The sequence below is a fragment of the Rhopalosiphum maidis genome, chromosome 2 (genome assembly GCF_003676215.2).
Source record: "Rhopalosiphum maidis isolate BTI-1 chromosome 2, ASM367621v3, whole genome shotgun sequence".
NCBI lineage: Eukaryota > Metazoa > Arthropoda > Insecta > Hemiptera > Aphididae > Rhopalosiphum > Rhopalosiphum maidis.
Genome location: NC_040878.1, coordinates 52915923 through 52938519, shown reverse-complemented (window position 1 = coordinate 52938519; position 22597 = coordinate 52915923). Strand labels below are relative to the sequence as shown.

The window sequence follows — 22597 nt, the reverse complement described above, 5'->3', positions numbered from 1 at the left end:
TATTTTATGCCCATTAAATTGATTGAAGATTATGTTTGGTAGACGCAGTTAGTATATGGTTATAATTTCAAGTTTCAACATCTGATAGGTTACATCAGAGATTTCCAACCTTTTTTGACTCACGGCACCCTAAGCCTTATATGGCCTATAGACTAAAAATGTATATCAAATAATTTCGTGACACCCTGGTTGGCAATCTCTAATCTATATAATAGTAAAGTAAAAATCTAAGAACATCCCTTGAAACTAATTATTTTACTACGTCACTGTGTGATCTTGCGAATCACTGAATTATAATGTAGCGTATACGATTTTATGATATAGTAAAAGTATAGTGCAACACAGAATAAATAGAAACGTAAATTAAAAAAAAAAAAATCAAAAATTTTTTAAAAATTTATTTGATTTTTTAATGTTTACATTTTGTTTTAGTATGTCTCATCATCAATAAATTAATGTATTAAATGAATACAATGGTTGTTGAGTATTGACAATAATATATAATAATAGATAGATACTAACTGTACATATTAAAGTAATTGAAAGACAGTTTCAAGTTTTACACTTGAGAACTCGAACGGTTCAATGACATATTAGCATTAACATCACGCGTTTATGTTTTCTTTGACTGATTAGTGAGTAGTGCAACAGGTGTTTTATATTTACCGTAATCAAAAACGCGCATGTGTGCCTGTTATCTACGAAAATATACTGTCCGCGGTGGCGGCGGATATCACAAAACAATATATACGTACCATAGAAATTGTTTTTTATTCGTTTTATTAGCCATTAGGATAATATAAAATAATCATAATAATATGTAATGTTTTTGAGAAACGTTTTTGCTGTACGGCGAACGTGCGTAATGAGTTCAAACACGTTTAATCGTCGGGCATGAACGCAGCGCAAACCTACCATCCCAGATGCCCAGTAACTAGTCAGTTTATCAGTTATTCTGTAGTAGAATATGTGTGTTGTCTGTTGATGTTTACGGCGTGCAGCAATCTATTAAGTATAATAACGTCGCAGCTGCCGTCGATACAGTTTTATTTTTCATTTTTTTTTTTTTTTTTGTTTTTACCCAAAAACGAGAAATGCCCGACATGCATTTGAATAATAAATAAAATTACGATTTATACTCCTGATTATGATGTCACAAACGACAGTCGCCACTAAGGAGACCATACACTCTGGACATTTTATGGTTTCAAATTTTGAGGCTGAAGCACAAGACGACGAATATCAAGTGGCGGTGCCCGTGTCTGAAGAAATACTGACGCGGGCTGACATCAACAATTCAAAAACTTCGTTAAATAATCTGTTCCAATGTATGTCCGTGGCTTACAGGTAAACTATACATCAATACACTTATTATAATAGATAGATAGATAGGTAATATCCGAGCAAACAACAGCATTATTCTGTTTTTTAGTTGTATTTTTATAATTACTGGTATTTCTTAATCCTTGAGAAAAATAAATATCAAAAAAATAATGTTCTTACTTGTTAACTTAATACAATATTAAACCTGTTATAATATGGTAGGTATATTTAATTATGATTTTTATTCTCAGTAATCCAAAAAATGGGTACTAAGTCTTCATACTCCACAAGAACACTGTTTAAATTAAAAAAATGTTTATAATAGTTTTATGTTAGGACTATATTTTATCATATTTTGTCTCGTATAAAACAAATACTTTATTTTGATAACTTAATGTTATTTAAATATAAAGTATCTAAAATAGTAATTTATTTGATATTATGTTATAATTAATATTTTTCAGTGTAAATTATTTTCATTTAATAATTATTTAAATAAAATCTTTAATTTTTGTTTTGTTATCGTGTTTCTCGCAGAATCATACTTAATGGAGGGTGAAGAAACCTTTACTCCTTTGGGACATAAACTTAAATAAATTTTTTTGACATGTGTATGTTCAATGTGCTAATGTCCATAAACTAATTTCTAACTGGTTATATTTTTGATAATTATTTAGGTATAGGTACCTTATTTAAACTAATAATGAGTATCTATTCGACGTGATTTATAATATTACAACCATTGAATTATGTAGTATTCAAATATTATTATCTATATGCCAATTCAACAAACAACGTAATAATATATAAATAGTACACTATTATTATTTATACATAGGGCCGTACTCAACTTTGACTGGCATTGGCAAATTAAATCTTCCCTGACCCCTTATTTACCGTAGAGTTAGGCTTGTTTTTAAAAGAAAATTTTTCTTATTATTCACAAAAACTAATAATACATTTATGTATGAATTTAATATAATATGTAGACATACAATGTTAATAAATGAATAAGTTCTAAAAAGTGATTGGGGCCCATTTCAGCTACAGTCGAAATCCGTCAAGATAATTATTTTTGTAAGCATGGACCCTTCATGAAAATAGGCTTGGGGGGTAGGCCCTAGATTAATTCCGTCAAAACTGGTCTGAGTACGACCCTGCCTATATGATAAAGTTTATTGTTTTTCATATCCATAATTGTATTTCTTAGGTGTAAAATATGTATCTCCATATTCTACCCTTTATATGATTCTTTTTATTTTGCCAATATATATACTAATTATTTTTTGAAAAAATTTATTTTAATTTACTCTAATTTTATAAGAAAAGAAAAAAAATGATTTTTGTTGTATCAAGGCACTTCAACTTTAAACATTTTTATCAATACATTTATTAAGTTATATAATGTTGTTTTTACTGCAGCCAAAAAAATACACTGATACTAATAAAAATCAATTTAATTAAACTTAATTGTAATTAAAAATAAGTATAATAAATTTATTTGGTACATTATTTTTAATGATTAAAGTATACTCCTAATTTTAATATCTAAAACTAAAAATTATAACTATTTAAATTTATTTCAAATCAAATTTTTTCCATATATTATTTAAAATAAAACTGGTGTAATTGCTGATTGATATACTAAATATATAATATATTTATAATATATATAATATATAATATTTTAGCCTTTAACTAATAATGTGCTTAATTTATAAATTAATTCAAAGTTATTATTATTTTTTTAATTGGTTAATTAACATACTATACTGAAAGCATTTCAATTTTGATTTTTGCATTTTAGACACAAACTAACTTCCCCTAAATGGAATCGTTTCAAAGGAGTTCGTTTAAGGTGGAAAGACAAAATTCGTTTAAACAACTTAATATGGAGGTGTTGGCATATGCAATGTGAGTTATTTTTGAGATTACATGTTTTTGTATAGACTTATCACAATTTATACCATTTAAATGACGGTTAAACATTTTCTTATCTTTCTTTCAATGTCTGATTATAAAGGTCTTAACATTTGACATTATAGTCTTAGACAAACTCTTTATTATGTTAAATCCTTAGTAAATATAAAATAGTAAAACCCATCACACTACATAATATTATATTATAGTAGCCATATATTTTATTTACCACATAATTAGTAACCCATTTATAATAAAAATTAATTAAAACATCTTAAAGTATCACAATTTACTTTTGCTCACTATAAAAGTAAAAAATTGTTTTTAATTTCAGATATTAATCAATAAGTACCATACATGGAATTTGTATATTATATTATAATTTACTTGACATAAAATACAATACTTAATTTAAAATAAATTAATATAACATGTTTAAGTTACAAAAATACAAAAATAAAACTTTCATATGATACTGGATGAATTGAGTTTGTTGGGTCATAGAGTAACATATTATATAAAACTCGTTTAAAAAGGTACACTTCTATACAATTTAGCTATTAATGTTCAACAATAAAACTGTTCAATATCAGTGATATTGATTTTAAAAACATGTTTAATAAGTATAATAATTTAATTTAAAATATGTAAATATTGAGTAGAAATAGCTATAAATTGTCATGTATTAATGTATCTCATTCACACATTTAGAATATTAGTCTCTTATTTTAGCTAAAATAAGTAGAAAATATTCTATTATTAATATATATGAATTTGACCATACTCACACCCATACTTGTAACCTATTTTCTATATTAATATAATAAATAAATAAATATTAACAAAACTTGTTTTAATATAAAATATAAACTTATAATGAATATACAAAAATTTAATTATTTGTTTAACCATAATATTTGTTGGCAAGCATTACTAGCATTCCTTTATTATTTAAATATTTAAATGTAATATTTTATAACAAACTGTTCATTATAATTTATATCTATAAATTATTATTAGTCTATATTAGTTTAGAACATTTTTAAATATGAATTTGTAGACTTAGCATTGTATTAAAATATTGTTTTGTGATAGTTAAGGCTCATCTGATAACGGCCTAAAATACATTTATAACATAAAAACACAAAAAATAAGATAATTACAATTAATACATACATATTATACAAAAAAAATTAATTTTGATGAAATGTTAAAATACTTGTTGCTTGATATTTGCACCTAATTTAAATTGTTTAAAAAATACCAAAAAGTACCCACATTAGTAAAAATACAAAATATTTTATCTATAGTTCTGCAAAGGTATTATGCTTATGTAGTATACATACTGTGTTTTATAAACTCATGTTTTTTCTCGTGATCGATGAATTCATGAATTTATTCATTCATTAATACTAATTAAAGAAAACTTAAAACTGATTATGGACTAATTATGTTATTGCTTACTATAATTTATTTACCCACCCACCCTAAAAAGGCATTATAAAAACCCTTTCACCATGCCACTGATGACAAGTAGGATGGGCAGATTGAAAATGAATAAGGTTTCACACATACTACTGAATAAACTCGAATATAATTAAACAATTATTTTAAGCAGTTATATAGAACAAAAAGTGAATAATTATTATATAATGAGTAGAGTGTTTGACAGTACCCCTTTTTTCATCCATCCGTAGAAAACTAATAAACATTGTCTACGGTTATCTTTTTTGATATTCATTGATATATTTCTCTAATTTATCTTAATGATGTAGGTCGTAGGATAACAAATATTTTATTTATTTTTTTTTTATTTTATTTATTATTAACAGTTATTAAGAAAAGTAATTACATGATCTGTCAGTTTGCATCACCTGTGGAAATTGTAGACATTCATAAACAACCAGAGGTAATATAAAATAAATAATAGTATTGTTTTGTTTCAATTTAAAAAATACAATTTAATTGGTTTTATTTTTAGGCTGTTGTTTTGGAAGGAAAATATTGGAAAAGAAAATTTAATGCAGTAACTGCAGAATACAAGAAATGGAGGCTATTTTATCGAAGTTTACTACAAAATGGATTCAAAGAAAGACAAAAATTAGTAATTATTAAATTATGATAACAATATAATCATTATTCAGTATTTTAACTATATATCAATTTGAAAATTATCATTCAAATTAATATGTACATTAGTATACATTTAAAATAAATTTTTTTTGTCTAATAAGATTATAATTTGAAACATTTATCTAATTAATCGATATTCATAGTATGACTTACAATGAAATAACAAAATAATATAAATATATTATTATTTTACTTTTTTTCACTTAAAAAAATTTAGTTTAAATGTTTAGTTTATAATATATATTACATTATTTATCTAATTTAATATAATACTGACTTAAAAAAAAAACAAATTTACTTTCTCAGCTATAGATAAATTTAAAAAATAAAAATGTGCATAAACATTCACTGTTAATTATCATATTTTATAATGATGTTAAATAAACTTTTTGTTTCCGTTTTTTCTATCTAACAGTTTATAACTAGATTAAAATTAAAATTATTTTATATTTAACTGTATATGTTGTTAATATTCATATAGGTATCATTTAGTGTTATTCTATTTATATTAGATAGAAAAATAAAGAATAATGAATCCTATAAAGAAACAATTAAGTAAAAACACTCAACATACTAATAATAGAATTAATTTTATTTGACTTCATACATGTGATAAATATAATATACTCTTTAATTTGTCTACAAAAAAATCAAATGGCAAAATAATTTATTTTTTAGTTTATTTTACAATTTGTTTAGATATTTATGAGTACTAGTTTTATTTAGGTGAATTTTAAATATATTGTATTTTTTTCCTGATATTTAAACATGAATCTACATTAGTAAGGTCATTTTCTACATTATCTAGTAGATTTATAGAAAACTTAAATATATTTTCATGCAAATACCTATTTTTAAGCAAATCTCAACATAATATGGACTTTTAACACTTTTATCAGACTAATATTTAAAATATAATTGTTAATATGTTATGTTTCAGTTAAATGAATTTTTAGAATGGCAACAAAACAACTGTGATATAAGAATTGATGATGATTATATGAATTTTATAAGTGATACACTTTTTTCAACTGTGACCTCAAATTCTCGCATCTTTGAATTTCCAAATGCCAGAGAAGGTATGTAATTATTTAATAGCAAACTAATATAATATATTCATGTAGTGTAGCAACTAACAATATTATAGACTTTTACAACAAATCTAATAGAACTATTCAGATTTAAAAATTGCATTATTATTTTACATATATTTTGAATACACTCATATAATATAATAAACAAATTTTCTTTGCTTCATTTTAACAAAAAAAATTAAAAGTTTCATAATTTAAAAAAAATATGTTTTGTATACAGCAAAATATTTAATGAGGTTATGTTGTGTCATCTATAATAGTATAATATATTATACACAGTTAATTAATTTTGTGATGTTTTAAATGTTTATTATAAAGATAAGTTTCTAAATATAAGAGCTGTTAGGATAAGCCATAGCTGTAGTTATTAGATAAAAGTTATATTATTGGGGATTTATGTATTACATTATATAAGTGTTGATTGACTGATCTAATAAACATATTAATTTGTAGTTTATTTGTTTAATAAACCATTATTTTCCATGTACAATTCTTGATAAAAATATGTTTTTAAAAAAATATCAATTATTTTATATAAGGTACTTAAAAAAATTTTTTTTCAAATACATTAGGTCTTAAGTACAACATAGTATTACTTTTTCCTATAAGACTAATATAATTTTTCAAATATCATGAATATTTTTTTGTCCCAATTTCATAATTGTCATTATAATAAATAATAAATTTAACTAAAATAAAATAAAAATAAAAGTTGATGAATTCAATAGTTTTGTGATGCTAATAGATTAAAACACTTTTAAAATTTTCCTGTCTTTAATTAAATTAATTAATCTTTAAAATTAAATTAAACGCTCAAAAACAACCATTTATGATTTAAAATATTAAATGATAATATGTATTATGCTAATTAAAATGTATTCTTTGACATTGGTGATATTTTTATTTTTGTTTATGTCTCAGAACCTTTGTGCCTCTGAAAAGGGGCAAAGGTGATGTTGTGAATCAAATATCAAACTTTTATATCATAGTAGTACTTACTATAATAAAATAAAAAATGTATTGTGATAATGATTGTATATAATCATTTAATAATTTTTTTTAATACCAATTTATGTATTTATAATATAAATTAATATGATAATGTTTATGATTTATACAGAATATACCTTAATTTATTTGAAGTTGATAAGTTAATTTAAAATATGATTTTTGTCGATTCCTCATAACTTTTAGTATACAATATATTAATAAATATTTAATGTATAAAATATACATACAATCATCGGCGTGTCGAGCACGAAATAATTGGGTAGGCCAGATTTGTTCTGTAGTGTATAAGTTTGTTTATATTGTTTATAACTAAGAGGAAAGATTTGTCCTGTCAAATAGGATATGTGTATGATAATAATATCCAATAACAAATATTAATAATATTAATAGTAACATTTTTATTTTTGATAAAAAACAAACCAAACAGACAAATAAAAATTGGGTAGGCCTGGGCCTAGTCGGCCTACCCTATAAACACGCCACTGTATAAAATCGAAATTTATCGAAATTAAATATTTAACTTATATAACAAAATTATAGATTCTGATTTCTTGTATAATAATTATTATTAAACTTGAAGTATATCACTTAAACTATATCCTAGAGAGGTTCATTGTTTTATTTTATTTATTTGACTCTAGATAGGGTACTATTTAGTTATTCACAACCAATTATTAAAATGTTTGCATTTTAATTATTTACTTTTATATTTTTACGGACATTAAAGTTTTTTTGATTTGTATGATAACAAAAAATAGAAATGTTTGTTTTTGCACAAACAATTTAATTGAATTTTATTAAAAAATAATAAAATTGAGATAATTTTTATTGTTATTTGAATAATTTTTTTATTAATCTAGCCCTAGCTCTTTTCTATCATTTGATTAAAATACCTTAATTTTGATAAGTTTTTTTGCTTTTTTAACTCCATGTGGACATTTCTTTTTTGGCATTTTTCACAAATTTTAAATATTTTGTGTATGAGCCTAGTTACTTGTCAAGTAGATGGGTGGGTATTGACTACTGGGCAATTGATTTAATACAATAATAGCAATTTTTAATTGTTTAATAATTATGTTTATATTATTAAGTAAAAAAAAAAAACAATTAGATTAAAAGCTGAGGGTGCATGAGTGGCCAAATGGTAATTTTTCAGATCTTCAAATTATTCGCATGCTACTGTGTAACGTGTAAGCCTATTATAAAACTAATGTAAAAGTAATATGAATATAAAAATTCTTCACCTGTAAATTATTATGTTTAATGTGTCAATTCTACAATTAATGATTGTGGACATGAAAAGTTAACTCTGATTGACCTTTATTATAGCCACATACCCATAAATTCATATTTGGTCATTATTTAGTAAGCACAAAATCAAAGTTTGTAAATACAGCTGACTAATTATCCAGAAACATTAAGATTAAACATTCCAAGAGAAGTTAGCCATGGTTTAATGTATGGTTTATTAGTCAGCAGTATTTACAAATTATGTTTTTGTACATACAAATACTTAGAAATTACATACTTAAACTAAACTGAAACTTAAGTATGAATTTGTACAGGCAATATAAGTTAAAAACTTGTCAACTTTATTCAGAAAAAGAAATTCACTGTTCTGGTTAGAAATCTAAAAAATTATTTATATTCCAGTATACACGTAAACTCAAAATTTTAACCATAGTATTATGATATTATCATTTCATTAAAAAGTTAAAGTATCTTGAAAACTGAAAATATTATTCAGTATTATTTTTTACGCAGTAATTGTAGTAACATACTTACTTATAATGAAACAAAAATTTCCAGATTTTATAACTATACCAATTCAATCTTAAAAGTTTTATATTAGATTCTGAATGTACATTAATGAAATGGTAAATAACTAAAATCAAAATGCGATATATTTATATATAATAATTAGGTGGCTATGCCCCCTAATTCATTTGGTTCACCAATCCCCTGGAGCATCATTAGGATTAACACCCCTGTGTTGGAATATGTTGACTTATAGTAATATAGTATACTATTAACTATTTGAATGTAGTCCAATTGATTATTCTCCCATTGAGCTCTGCTTCTACAATCCAAGAAGTTCCCCTCCCTTAAATCATGAAACTGAATATCTGTAATTTAAAATATATAAAATATAAATATACCATAAAATATGTAGAAGATAAAATATACAACACTTTTTTATAATAGACAGGTTTTAAATTAATGATAATATAACCATTATTCATATTTAGTACATTTTACGTAGTAGTAAGTAGTAAAATAAAATCTGTTATTAGGTACCTACTTTATTATTATTAATAAATAGTAACTCACATAAATTAAATAAATAAAATATTACTGTAAGACGGTAGACGGATTACTGATTAGTACTTAAAGTGAGTAGTACATACTACATATACAATAGTTATAAATGAATAAATGTTATGACTTATAATAAATTCATATAATTGATGCACCCATGCCTTCTTGTTGCTTGATTCGAAGAAGACTATTATAATTTATAGCTACAGAATTATATTACATATTTATAATAATATGTCTCGATATTGATTATTATATAGTGATTCAGGTTTTAAACTTGGGTGCATTTAATATTATTGTGGTAGCTATTAAAATTGTTCTTAATTATTATTAGTATTCGTCATTTGACATCTGCAACTATTATGGTATTATAATAATATTATTGATACATTTGCACTTAGATAATTACTAATTATTAAAATCGTCACAACTATATAATATAATATGTATCAATATCTTATAATTAAACCCACTTGTTCACGAAAAGAGGATACCAATTTTAATTATTATTATTATTATTAGTAGTAGTAGTAGTAGTAGTAGTATTGTTATTTAATTTTTTAAATAGATGTTTATAATTGATATTTAATGTGTATTATATTATTTCATTATTTTAAAATTTGGAATTTGAAGTTAAATATATGATATTACTAATATTAGTACTATTAAGAAAAAATGTTCATAAATATCATACTATTCATTTTTAGCCTTGTAGGTCAGGTAATTATTTTTTGTCCCTGATATTTTGGAAGGGGTTTAAACACCCAAAACCCCCCTGCGTTCGGGCCTGTTCCTATATAATCATTATGGTTAATGAATTATGAAGTTTACTCATAGTTCATAACAAAAACTTTTAAAGTTACAAATAAAATAAAATAATTTATATCCTTTAAAATACGTTAATACGTGTAAAAATATTGACGATGTGGATTGTGTTCAATGTTCATGTAGTTATGCTACTTGTATTTATCCTTAGGAGTTAGGTGTTAGGTGATTTGGTGCTTGTGCTTTGTCCAGCAAGAAAACGCCACAACCCGACGAAAATCGGTCATTCTGCCGTTCTGTATCCATTATCCAGTCGTCAATAGTTGATACTAGTTCCACCCATGGCAAGAGGTGTCGCATGGAGATGCGCAAGATCGACCTGTTATTCCATTAGACAGGATATTATAGTATGAATAGTATGATATTATGATGACATGATGTATTGAAACTATTTCTTGAATTTCTTCCTTGCGGTGAGATTGAGAATGAATCATTTTTATAATACGATAAGATGCATGAAGTCATGATTTTTCTGCATTTAGATTTCTCCTTAAAAGAGAATCAGGTTTTAATTTATTTTAGGTGGTTTTATTTGTGTGGGTCCTTATTATAAATACCATCATTATTGATTACTTAAGTGGAAGATTGTATTTGTTCATTGAAAATGTCTGCTGTCTGGTGATTGTTACATATTATATTATATAATATATTATTGTATGTTGTATGTATTAACTATTATGTTTATGGTTTTACATTTCAACCGGAGAATCAGTCTATTATTTTATTTCTGTTTTTAAGTAAATAAGAAAAAATAACGTGGCCATAAAATAGTATAAATATAATATTTTTTCCAATTTAGAAAAACCAAAAAAATACTGAATTGTTATCGAATATCTATTTTAATTGTAAGACAAAACATAAAAAGCCTTGGTTTTTAGCATGATTTTTAAGAAAATTGTATCTAATTTTTTCGTGTACAAAGATTGAAGAAAAATTAATTAAATCAATAAGTTGGCAAGTGTTATTGAGAGATTTCTTTTCTGTAATAATTCGAGATTTCGCAACACACATCGTTTACTAAACACTATATTATTGCCATTATACAATGTTTTTGTTTTTTTACTTGATTTTTATTATTTAGTGTAATATCTATACGACTATATGCAAGACTTGGCATTAATGTATTAAATTCACTGACTACTAAGAATCACTGTCTAAATTACAGTAATAATTTATAATTAGATATTATTTACTTATTTAATTGTTCTTATCGGCTTACCAGTATGTCCCAAATACTACTTGAAAAACCAATTAAAGAGTTTATCGTTCGAAAAACATATATTCGTTGATTAGATTACGAGAAGCTCCGCTCCTCTCTCCGCCCTCCCGAAGAGCTTAATACCATCGTTTTATGCCATCATCCTGCTGCCATCGCCATAATATCATAACCGAACAAATTGATACTGTTCCGTTACATCGTTTTTAATAACACTTGTAAACCTCCTAGTTGCGCTATTTCTCGACATTCGAGATTTTCCTAATCAGCTCGTAGGTTATAGTCCAATATGCCAACGTCAAGTTTTATGTATACAAAACGTACGTATGTATATTATTATTACTATAATGTGTATATAATATATCGAAATATTTACATTAAATATTTCGTTGCGCCAACACGTGTCTTTTATGCGTTTGTTGTGTACGCGCGTTCTCGTAGTACTATGTACTCCCATTATTAATTATTAAATTACACCGCGCACAGAATTCAGCTCGTGTTCGATTTCTTCCTTACAAGTGCCCGTTTTTATTTTGGACCGATCGAACCCAGAAACAAATTGCAAATAAAATTCAACAAATGTCATATATTATAAATAATAAATTAGAGTAAAAGTCGTAGAAACTAGAAATGAGTCTTCTGTTTTTATGTTTAACAACAAAACTATAATTTTAGGAACATTTATTCGGGTTGATCTGTGGCTGAGATTAGTGTTGCCAAAAATAATCGCAATATTAGCTACGTTTTACTATAGCAGTCAATATTTTTTTTTAAATAAAATGGAACGAAATTATTTGATTTGTGGATTAATAAGCTGTACTAAAACATTATGTGTATTATAATTTTTAATGTAATGTACTGTACGCGTTTACTGAATAATATAATATTATACATTTTATTATAATGACGGTCGTGTGTTTGTTTCGAGGAAGAAAAAAACTATCTCAAAATACGCGGCTGACGGTTTTATCGAAATTATTATTATTATAATACGGTCTTGTTGTGATAAGATTATAGTCTTTAAAATGTGGTATTTTTAAAGAGGTCTAACTCGGTGGCAGTAAATCCGTTATCACCAACCAGTAATGCCAGTATTGAAATCGAACGTTTGATATTATATTTACACACGCCCAGAACTCCTCTCCGATGTATAAATAATATTTATTATTGTTTAATTATACCTACATCTAGCTACTTATTAGTTACACGCGCGTTCGTGTCTTTATATTACACATTCATACATAATACCCCTTATTACATGCAGTGTGCACTTGTATTAATGTATAATACATAGTTATATTTGATATTTTAATATCATTGTAAAAAGTTGAAAGTGTGACGTTCGCGCTGAAATATAATAAATTGTGATACAATTTTTTGACGTAAGTTTATAATCGATTTTTTTTTAACCGCCAAGTGATTCCGGGGGTGGGGGTAAATCGATTTAATTATAAACAAGATGATTATTGTCTTTTTGTGTACGTTCTATTTTTACTTTATGTGATTTATTATTATTTTTTCTGTTTTTAGACAAATCGACTACAACGAATATTGCCGATTTTATACAACCGAGTTTAGGACAGTTGCAGCCAAATTTAGATGAATTCATGGATACCATAGAACCTTTGCAAGGTACCTACAATACTGTTATTACTATGATATAATAATAATAAATAATATAGTTTATATACATATTACTAATGTGTTCACACGTTTTCGGTTTTCACGATCTTTGGGGTTATTTTAACTGTTCTATTATTATTATACATAGTATTAGACAAAACTAATTTAAAAATGTATAGCTATTTATTACTTAAAAATCGTTAATTATACATAAATTACTTTTAACGACATTATTGTTAACTTAGAGGTATTACAATTTATATCAATTTCTAATAATTTACTAGTCAATTCAATTAATCATTAATTTTATTCTAATAGATACAAGAGATGGTAACAATTTTATTTAACATTTTTTGTACTAGCTTTTAGGTTAGGTTTGAGTTTTACAACTCAATAAAAATAATTATTACATTATTTCATTTTTTTTTTTTTTTATTATTATTATTAGCTACTAGTATAAACTTTAATAACTCAGCAATTAAATAATACTAAACATCATTATTAGTAGCTGACATTTTTCCTATAAAAAAGACATCGTATATTATGTTGACTTTCTCACCAATGACAGAGTAAAATTTACTTCCAGATTTAGAACAATCAATTTTACTTTATTTTAAATTTAAAATTAGAGTGAATTGACATTGGTTTACAATCAAATTTAAATAGAATATTATCCCTATGGCCCATATTGAAATATATTAATCTTACAAAGATCCTATATAAAATTCTGGCTTTTAAATTTGATAATAGATAAATTCAACAAACAGAGTGACAATACCATATTAATAAGTACAATATTATTATTATATTAGTATATCATGATAAATCTTTGTTTTTAAATGTTCAATCAAAATAATAAGTAATTCATAATTTAAGAAGTTTTTTATTACTAGGTTAAGTTATTTATATCATTAAAATATTTAATTAATATTACGATTTAATACTATCTTAAATCGTGATTAATATCAACATTTATTTACTTATCAATTTTGTTCAAATGTGTACAAGGACCATGCTACCAGGGCCATTCATAAGATTTGTGGAACCCATAATGAATAAAAAATCAAAAAAACATAAAATTTTCAAATATTACAAATTTTTTTTTTTTATACTAACTATAATTGTATATAAACTAAAAATTAAGTTATAATTTGTACAAGCATAATTAATTAATATATTAGTTATGAACATACTAATAATAGTTTGATTCTTTAAATGGTATGTAATAATATATCTCACCCCCCCCACCAAAAAAAAAAAAAACGTTAAAACGTTGATAAGAAGAACAGTAAACTTGTTATGTATGCACAATGCATATTAATGATGAATTAGGAAAACCTTTAAAACATGATGTGATCAGTTGTTTAATGGTTGTGGATAGATTTGTGTATTATTAGAAAATAATTTATAGAAATGTCTTTTTTATTAGAAAAATCTAATCACCTTACTTCTGATAATAATAATTATAATATAATATACTTTATAATATTGTTGTATTGTCACTTTGTTTTTTTAATTGATCTATTAGCATATTTTAAGGTAAAATCATTATATAGGACCTTGTGTAAGCTTTTTTTTATGTTCAATTTTGTCTTTATATTTTAAATTTTATAGGTATGTATATTTATTTTTAAAATACTCAAAACTTACTTAACAACTTAAACATTAAAAAAACACTGCGATAAAGCTATATAATATTTTTATTGTTAAATTAGATTATATATCACATTCATAGATCCACTCTGTTATAAAAATAACAGTACAATTTACTGTTATTCATGAGATTGATAATACTAAGTTAAGAGGACGTAGTTCCCGCATGTGTTTTCTCCGTCTTACACACGTACAACATAACAAATTTTCGTACACCAGTTTCAATATTGCGCTGTTAGTTTTGATATTTGAGTGAACTGACCTATTAAAAAATTTTAAATAAATTATGATCATATTAAAATGTGCAGTTTCAAAAAGTTCATAACTTATTTAAGAATAATAATATCAATAAAAGGCTTCTGTGAGACTGGATAATAATCTTACCTTTACATTTTATAATAGGTCAGTTCACTCAAATATCAAAACTAACAGTGTAATATTGAAACTGGTGTACAGAAATTTTCTATGTTGTATGTGTGTAAGACAGAGACAACACATGCGGGTACTACATCCTCTTAATACATATGGTTACTTCTTAATAAATGAAAATGTTATAACAAGTACTATGTTTAATAAACTAAACTGTCAATGTGACATAACATTATGTTTACACTGCCTAATTAAAAAAAAGAAATATAAGTATGTTATCTATTTAAAAAAAACTAAATTATTAAATTATTACAATAATAATTTTATTAATTATCTTTCTATAAAAAAAGTTGATTTTTAGATATTTCGAGTTGGTTTCTTCGTTATTAAATATTTTTTTATTTGTTTTGTTTTTTATTTATTTTTTTTTAGTTTTGTCACCACTTTTTTACATAGAAAAAGTGCTTCAAAAGTATAGTCTATAAAGATCCTTTATAGATTGGGAATTCAACACAAATGGTATTTAGAGAGTTAATTTTTGAATTTTTCAGTTATTCTCCAGAAAATTATTAAAATCTATGAAAAAATGTTACAAACATCTGTTTTTATTGATTTTAGTTGTAATTCAGAAAAAATAATTAATAATATTAAAAACTTTCAATGATTAATTTAATTTTTTTGTTTTTTTATAAACATAATTTTCAATGTGTAGAAAATGTATTGGCAATAGATAGATATATTAAGAATTTTGAATATTTTGTTGTGATTTTTATCTTGAGTAGTTAGAAGTTTTGATTTCATACCTTATTGAAACTGTAGGCTTAGATCATCTGATAATGATTTATTTTGTGACAAGAAAAAATATTATTATTATTTTGAATAAAATTCATTTTTAGAAGTTCTTATTATATAATTTTAAGAAATAATCAATAGGTTAAATTTTAAACTAGAAATTATTTATGTTTACAATAATAGTACTTATGCTAATATGCTATGTAGTTCTTATCTAGTTATTATACAGTTATAACTTTTTTTTATAGAAAAAGAGAATGAAAATAAAATTATTAATATAAAAAAGGTTAGGTTAGATGCATATGTACCTATATTACCACCGTATATTCTGTCTAGTGTAAGAAAATACCATGACCTGATGATAATCAGTTATATTACACACTCCATGCGACACATTCCTATAGTGAATTGAGTCTTGAGTTATAATGTGCAGAATTGGTGTGTTCTCTTATTAAACAGAGTTCAATCACTGTGATGTTAAATTTAGAACCAAGGTTACCAAATAGTAATTTTAAAAAGGACTAAGAAATCTGTACCTTTGGCTCACTAAAATACTAAATAAAAATTGATACTAAAAACTTCCATTGCAATTATTGATTAAATCATTTATTCTTCAAAAACAATTGTAATTAGACACTAAAATTTAAAAAAAAAAACTCATTGTAAAAATCAATACATTCATCCGCTCAAAATCTAAAAATTATTTAAATTATAAAATAAAATAAAAACTATTAATTATAAGTACCTATTCATAATAAAGTAGTTAGTATTCATAATTATTTCATCTTTCAACATATATTATTAAATATACATGTATGCATGTATATTTATTTTTTAATTTGAACAAAAAAGTAGTACTTATATTAAAAAATTAATTAAAACATTGTTCATTTTTTAATTATTTATTTTAAAATGTTTGTAAATCATTTATTATAAATACATTTACAAGTAATAACTTATTTTAATACGGTTGTTAGATATTGACCTATTGCGAAAGAGATAATTTTTTGTTAATATTTTGCACACTTAAAATATGTATTCTAAATGTTTTAATCTTTGTTAATGGTCAGAAAAATTATCAGTAAATTACATTTTTTAATTTGAACCATTTACTGACTTATTTCATGAAAAACATTATTAAATTATTTAATTTTTTTAATAAGTTTAGGAGATTCTTAATTATTATGTACCTAATTAAATACATACTTATGATTAACAAAGTATTTAAACTGTTCAGTATGAGTGGAAAACAAATTAAACTATTATTATTTGTCTTGTTTTATGCAAGTAGCTCTACTAAAATATTAATATTTATAATAATAAATAATATAAATATGGCTATTAGTTTTTGTTTAATATAAAAGAGACTCAATAAAGAATTAGATCATATTTATCTAATTTTTGATCAGAAATTTTTTAATTATTTACTAAATCTTTAATAGATTTTTTATTGTAATTCCATGTTTCTATTATCATCATCATATTATAACTCTGTATAAGTTTAAGCTGCTACTTTCAGCTCCTACCAATTTCCATATTCTTGAATCATAGCTTCCAATCTTTTAAAGTCTTGTTGTATATTATCCCTCTATTATTTTTTTTGTCTTCCTCTTGATCTCTTCTTTTGTTGTTGATATTTTTGTCTCCCTTTGTTTTATTTGTCCAAACAACTTGAGTGTTTGTGACTGCATAGCTTTGTAATTATGGCTATTTTTGTTATTATAAATTGGTAGAAGTACCTAAATTGTATTGTAGATATTATGAATCCTTTATTGGAATATATATTTAGTGTTTAATATAATAAAATATTATCAATTAGTTGCTGGTGTTTAACTGTAACAACTAAATATTAATAACATTAATAGTATCATGTTCAGAGGCACGATTTTAATAAATAAACTAGGATTGCTAAAATCCCCTATTGTTCCAGTTAGTCTTCTTTATGATTGTGAAATATACAATAAACAACTTCACCTCACTCGTAATATAATAATTACATATTTAATAATAGCTACGATAATCTTATTAACAAAGTAAGAACTAATTAACCATAAATGGCATGTATTATGAATACTAATTTCAAGATTTTGCCTATGACCATGTTACTGCTCTTTCTATTAAAGTTAATTTACAAATTTTCATATAAATTTTTGTAAATTCTGCATTTTTAGATTTATTTAGCCCTCCTAAGTTGCCAACGGTACCAGAAGAATGTCAAATGTCAACAGAATCATCCAACAATTTATACAATCAACCTTATGGGAATGTAAACACTTGTTATCAGACAAATCAACAACATTCATTGTCTTTACATTCAGAAATGAACCAACTTAAAATGACAAATATGCGACAAGAAACTACTGATTCATCATGTCCATTACACGCTAGTAATTATTCAACAGGAGAAAACTATCAATCTAATTTTCCAACAATCTTTCATCAATCTTCAAATGGTAGTTATCCATCCAATAATCTCTCATATAACAATATTCCTACGGGAACTACACAATCTCACCACAATGAAATGCAGATACCACCACCACCACCACCTGTATATCCATTTGAATTCAATACACCCAATATTAGCCATGAACCAGTAATAAATTCCAATAGTTATAATCAACATCAAGATATATCTGCATCTAATTCCTCTGTGATGAATTATGGCAATGGATCGACAACTAATGATTTTAAAAATAGAACTTCACAAATACAAACATATAGCAAGTTTCCTCCAGTTGTGAGAAATTCACAAGATCACTTTGTTACGCCAAAAGTAATAATTAATTTATAACCCAGGATTAGATATTTATAATTTATTATGCCTTTATAGATTAGACAAAGGCCACGTACTAGACAACCCCAGCCAAAGCAAAAAGTTATGCAATCGAGCATAAATTCTTCAAATGATAACAACCAAAGTGTTCTACTTGCTCAGCTTCTCTCATCAAGTATATTTTCACTTAAATTCTATAATATTTTCTAATATAATTTTGTATATAAAATAATATTTTTATTAGACAATATGTTTTCAACGCCAAGTTCAACTGTAGTTTCTACGAACATGACTAAGTTTCGAAATACAAATGGATCTTATCAAACATACCAGCAAGTACCACAGAATCCACAAATTCCACAGATACCATATCAATTAATACAAAGAAGAGCGAGAACACCAGATCACGTTTTAACTTCATACACTGATCATCTTGTTTATCGAAAACCAAGCCCTGTATTTATGAATCAAAGGTATTGTATATAAATTATAAATTAACTATAATTTATCTGTATTAATTTATACATTTTTTTTAAATATTTTTAGTGATTGTAATGTATATAATTTAACACCTAATACTCGTGGACTTATCGATGCAGTTGGAACACCTGGTGGTATTCATCAACTTCCACAAATTCAACCTAGGTTTGATATACCACATGGAAACGCCCAAGGTTACTCAAACTATAGGCTCCCTCAACCTCAAGAGTATGTTAACCATTCTGTCATAGATAAACCATCACCCACGAGCAATCAACCATCACCTACAAATAACTATAGTCAATCTTTAAATACTCCAATTCCTCAATCTGTAACAACATCACCTATGTCATGTAGTACAGATCTCTGTCAAAAAAATCATTCTCCAAATCAATCCAGTGAGTCTGTGAATTTGTCTCAAAGGAACGGCTCGATGCCAATGCCAACACATGTTATGATTGCTGGTCCATCAAGAACTCCATATAAGGTAATATAACACACCGATTTGTTTTATATCATAAACATCTGTGTTTTTATTCATTTAAATAAATATTAGTGTGAACTGCTCATGAGCTTAAGGCCTAGATTAAAATATGTGCAGGAACATAGAAGAGTTTGTCATATAAATGCAGAACAAAAGCGGAGGTGTAACATTAAGAACGGATTTGATATGTTGAATATGTTAATTCCACAAATTAACCAAAATCCAAACACAAAAATGAGTAAAGCGGCGATGTTACAAAAAGGAGCTGATTATATATTACAGCTAAGGTCAGAACGAGCTCGGCTATACGAAGAGAGGCAAAATTTGCAACAACAAGTTGAATCTCTTAATCTAGCTATTAGGTTTGTAAATGTATTTATTTTTTCTAATTGATTATCAATATTTTTTTTATATCATTTATAAAATGATTAAAATTGTTTTTTACAGTAATTGTCAAGCAATGTTACCCGCTACAGGAGCCCCATTTTCTAGACAACGAACAACAAAAATGAAAGAAATGTTCGATGAATATGTTAAGAAACGAACTCAAGAAAATTGGAAATTTTATATTGTATCCTTGACATAGTTTTAACTTAAGTTATAGTCTTTATTTTTCACTAAATAATAAAAATTACATCAAAGTATAATAATTAATATTAAAAAAAGAATCTGAAAACTTAAAATAATAAAAATATTTCACATTAACTAAATAATAGTTGTATATTATAACTTATGATACACATAAAAAAATATTTTTGTTTATACATTAAAATCAATTAAATAGCATCTTTATTTATTTTAATTTAATAACTTATATAAATAGTATTAACAACAATATTTTTTTTTTTAAACGTTATTAATTTTTTCCCAAAGCACAAACAATTAATTCTCTTTTAATGTATACACACTTCATACACTTTTTGTTTTTCATAAAATTATGTTTTGAAAGTTCACACCAAATTTGTATTTTAATTCTTTAAGTTCATATTATTTAGCTGAGTTTAATTGCAGAACCATTATTAAATTCATTTAACTCTAGTGTGTCTACATCAAGCTATGATGAAATGTATCGCACTACTCTTCAGTGGGTAGAACAACACTGTACATTGGGTGATCTCAGGCCAAGTGAGTGTTAATGATTTAATAATGTCTATAAAAAAAAAGTATCTAATATTCTTGTATTATAGACTAAAGTTTTAGGCATAGATAATAGTATTTTAGTACAGCGTAGAAATGTATTATATAAAAAAATAATTTTATTAATAGTGTTGTAGAGCAATTTGATAAGTTTGAAATTTCTCATTTTTCAATGCAAATTCTTTTAGCACATAAAATATTTAAAAAAAAAAAAATATTATATAATATTTAATATTTAGTATAATATATTATATTATTTTTTATAAACAAAAATTGTATATTTTTAGTTGCTTTAAATGCATTGCGAAACCTGTGCACATCAACTGAAATACTGTCAGATCCTAGTAATTTACCTGAAGAAATAAACAACATCATTCAAAAAAGTCAAACAAAACACCAACCACAAGGAAACCGAAACTAAAAATATATAATATAATCATTAACATTGTATGTGCCATTTTTGTTTCTTTAATTATTATATAATTGTTTATGTTTTTTGTTTTTTGTTTTTATGTTTAACGTTGTTAAGTTTTCAATATATATATATATATAATTGTTGAGCCTTAATTTGTTGATTAATTATTTAAACGAATCTTATATGTATAACTATTTATGAAAATACAGATACCTTTTTCTGTGATAAGTATATAAAATATTTTTTGTATCTTATAGAAAAACTTATTTCCTTAAAATTTTATTTTATAAACAATATTATATTAATTTATCTATCTTTATTAATATTCCTAAAATGTTTTGTTATTTTTAAGTGCAGAGTATAAATTATAAGTTAATATACATGTGTATCTATATATATATATATATATAAATATATATTATGAAAAACAAAAATCAAATGTTCTTTATTTGAAAATTACTCCAACAAAATAATTTTAATTAATTAATTAATTAATATATATATTTATTAATAAATATAAACAATTGTAGAAAAAGGTGATTGTAAACATTATGTTTACAAGGTCTCTACAGAGGTAACAGACTTAAAACAAAATAGTGCTTGTGGTTTAAGAAACAATTTTAATTTGTGTTAAGAAAAGTTAATTTTTATTTAATATTTTACCATGTGTTTGGATCCGCATAATGACAAACCGACTTTTCAAAGTGTAATTAATGCATAGGATTTTTAGTATAATCTTATTAAATATTATTTTTATTAAAAACAGTTTGAATTATTATAGTCATTATTGGGACTTATTAAAATATAAATATAATTTTATTAGGTGTTACTTAAAATTATCATACTGACCTGCTACTGATAAAGGGAGTAACATTGTTAAATTCATTTTAAGTAATCATTTTTCTATTTATTATAATAAAGCAATTCGTAAATGAGATCTTATATTTTATAGGAACTTTGGTCTACTGATCATAATTTAGCTGTTCAGTGTTAAAATTTCGCCCAAACGCATTACGCCCCTTCCCAT

General features: G+C 24.5%; 1 protein-coding gene across 3 annotated transcripts; it reads left to right on the top strand.

Moving 5' to 3' along the window:
* The first annotated feature begins 762 nt into the window (after nucleotides 1-762).
* On the top strand, nucleotides 763-21690 carry LOC113552263 (MLX-interacting protein). 3 transcript variants are annotated; one of them, XM_026955051.1, is made up of 14 exons: nucleotides 763-1347; nucleotides 3131-3237; nucleotides 5076-5152; nucleotides 5225-5347; nucleotides 6317-6455; nucleotides 13372-13473; nucleotides 18450-19054; nucleotides 19112-19229; nucleotides 19299-19527; nucleotides 19601-20021; nucleotides 20091-20380; nucleotides 20466-20589; nucleotides 21014-21143; nucleotides 21443-21690. In XM_026955051.1, the coding sequence occupies exons 1-14, from the start codon at nucleotides 1148-1150 to the stop codon at nucleotides 21574-21576; spliced, it is 2799 nt and encodes a 932-aa protein (XP_026810852.1). In that variant the 5' UTR covers nucleotides 763-1147; the 3' UTR covers nucleotides 21577-21690. The 3 variants fall into 3 exon arrangements, with proteins under 3 accessions (XP_026810852.1, XP_026810853.1, XP_026810854.1); XM_026955052.1 differs by having other exon boundaries at nucleotides 764-1347; nucleotides 20136-20380; XM_026955053.1 differs by lacking the exon at nucleotides 3131-3237 and having other exon boundaries at nucleotides 1220-1347.
* Nucleotides 21691-22597: the final 907 nt, after the last annotated feature.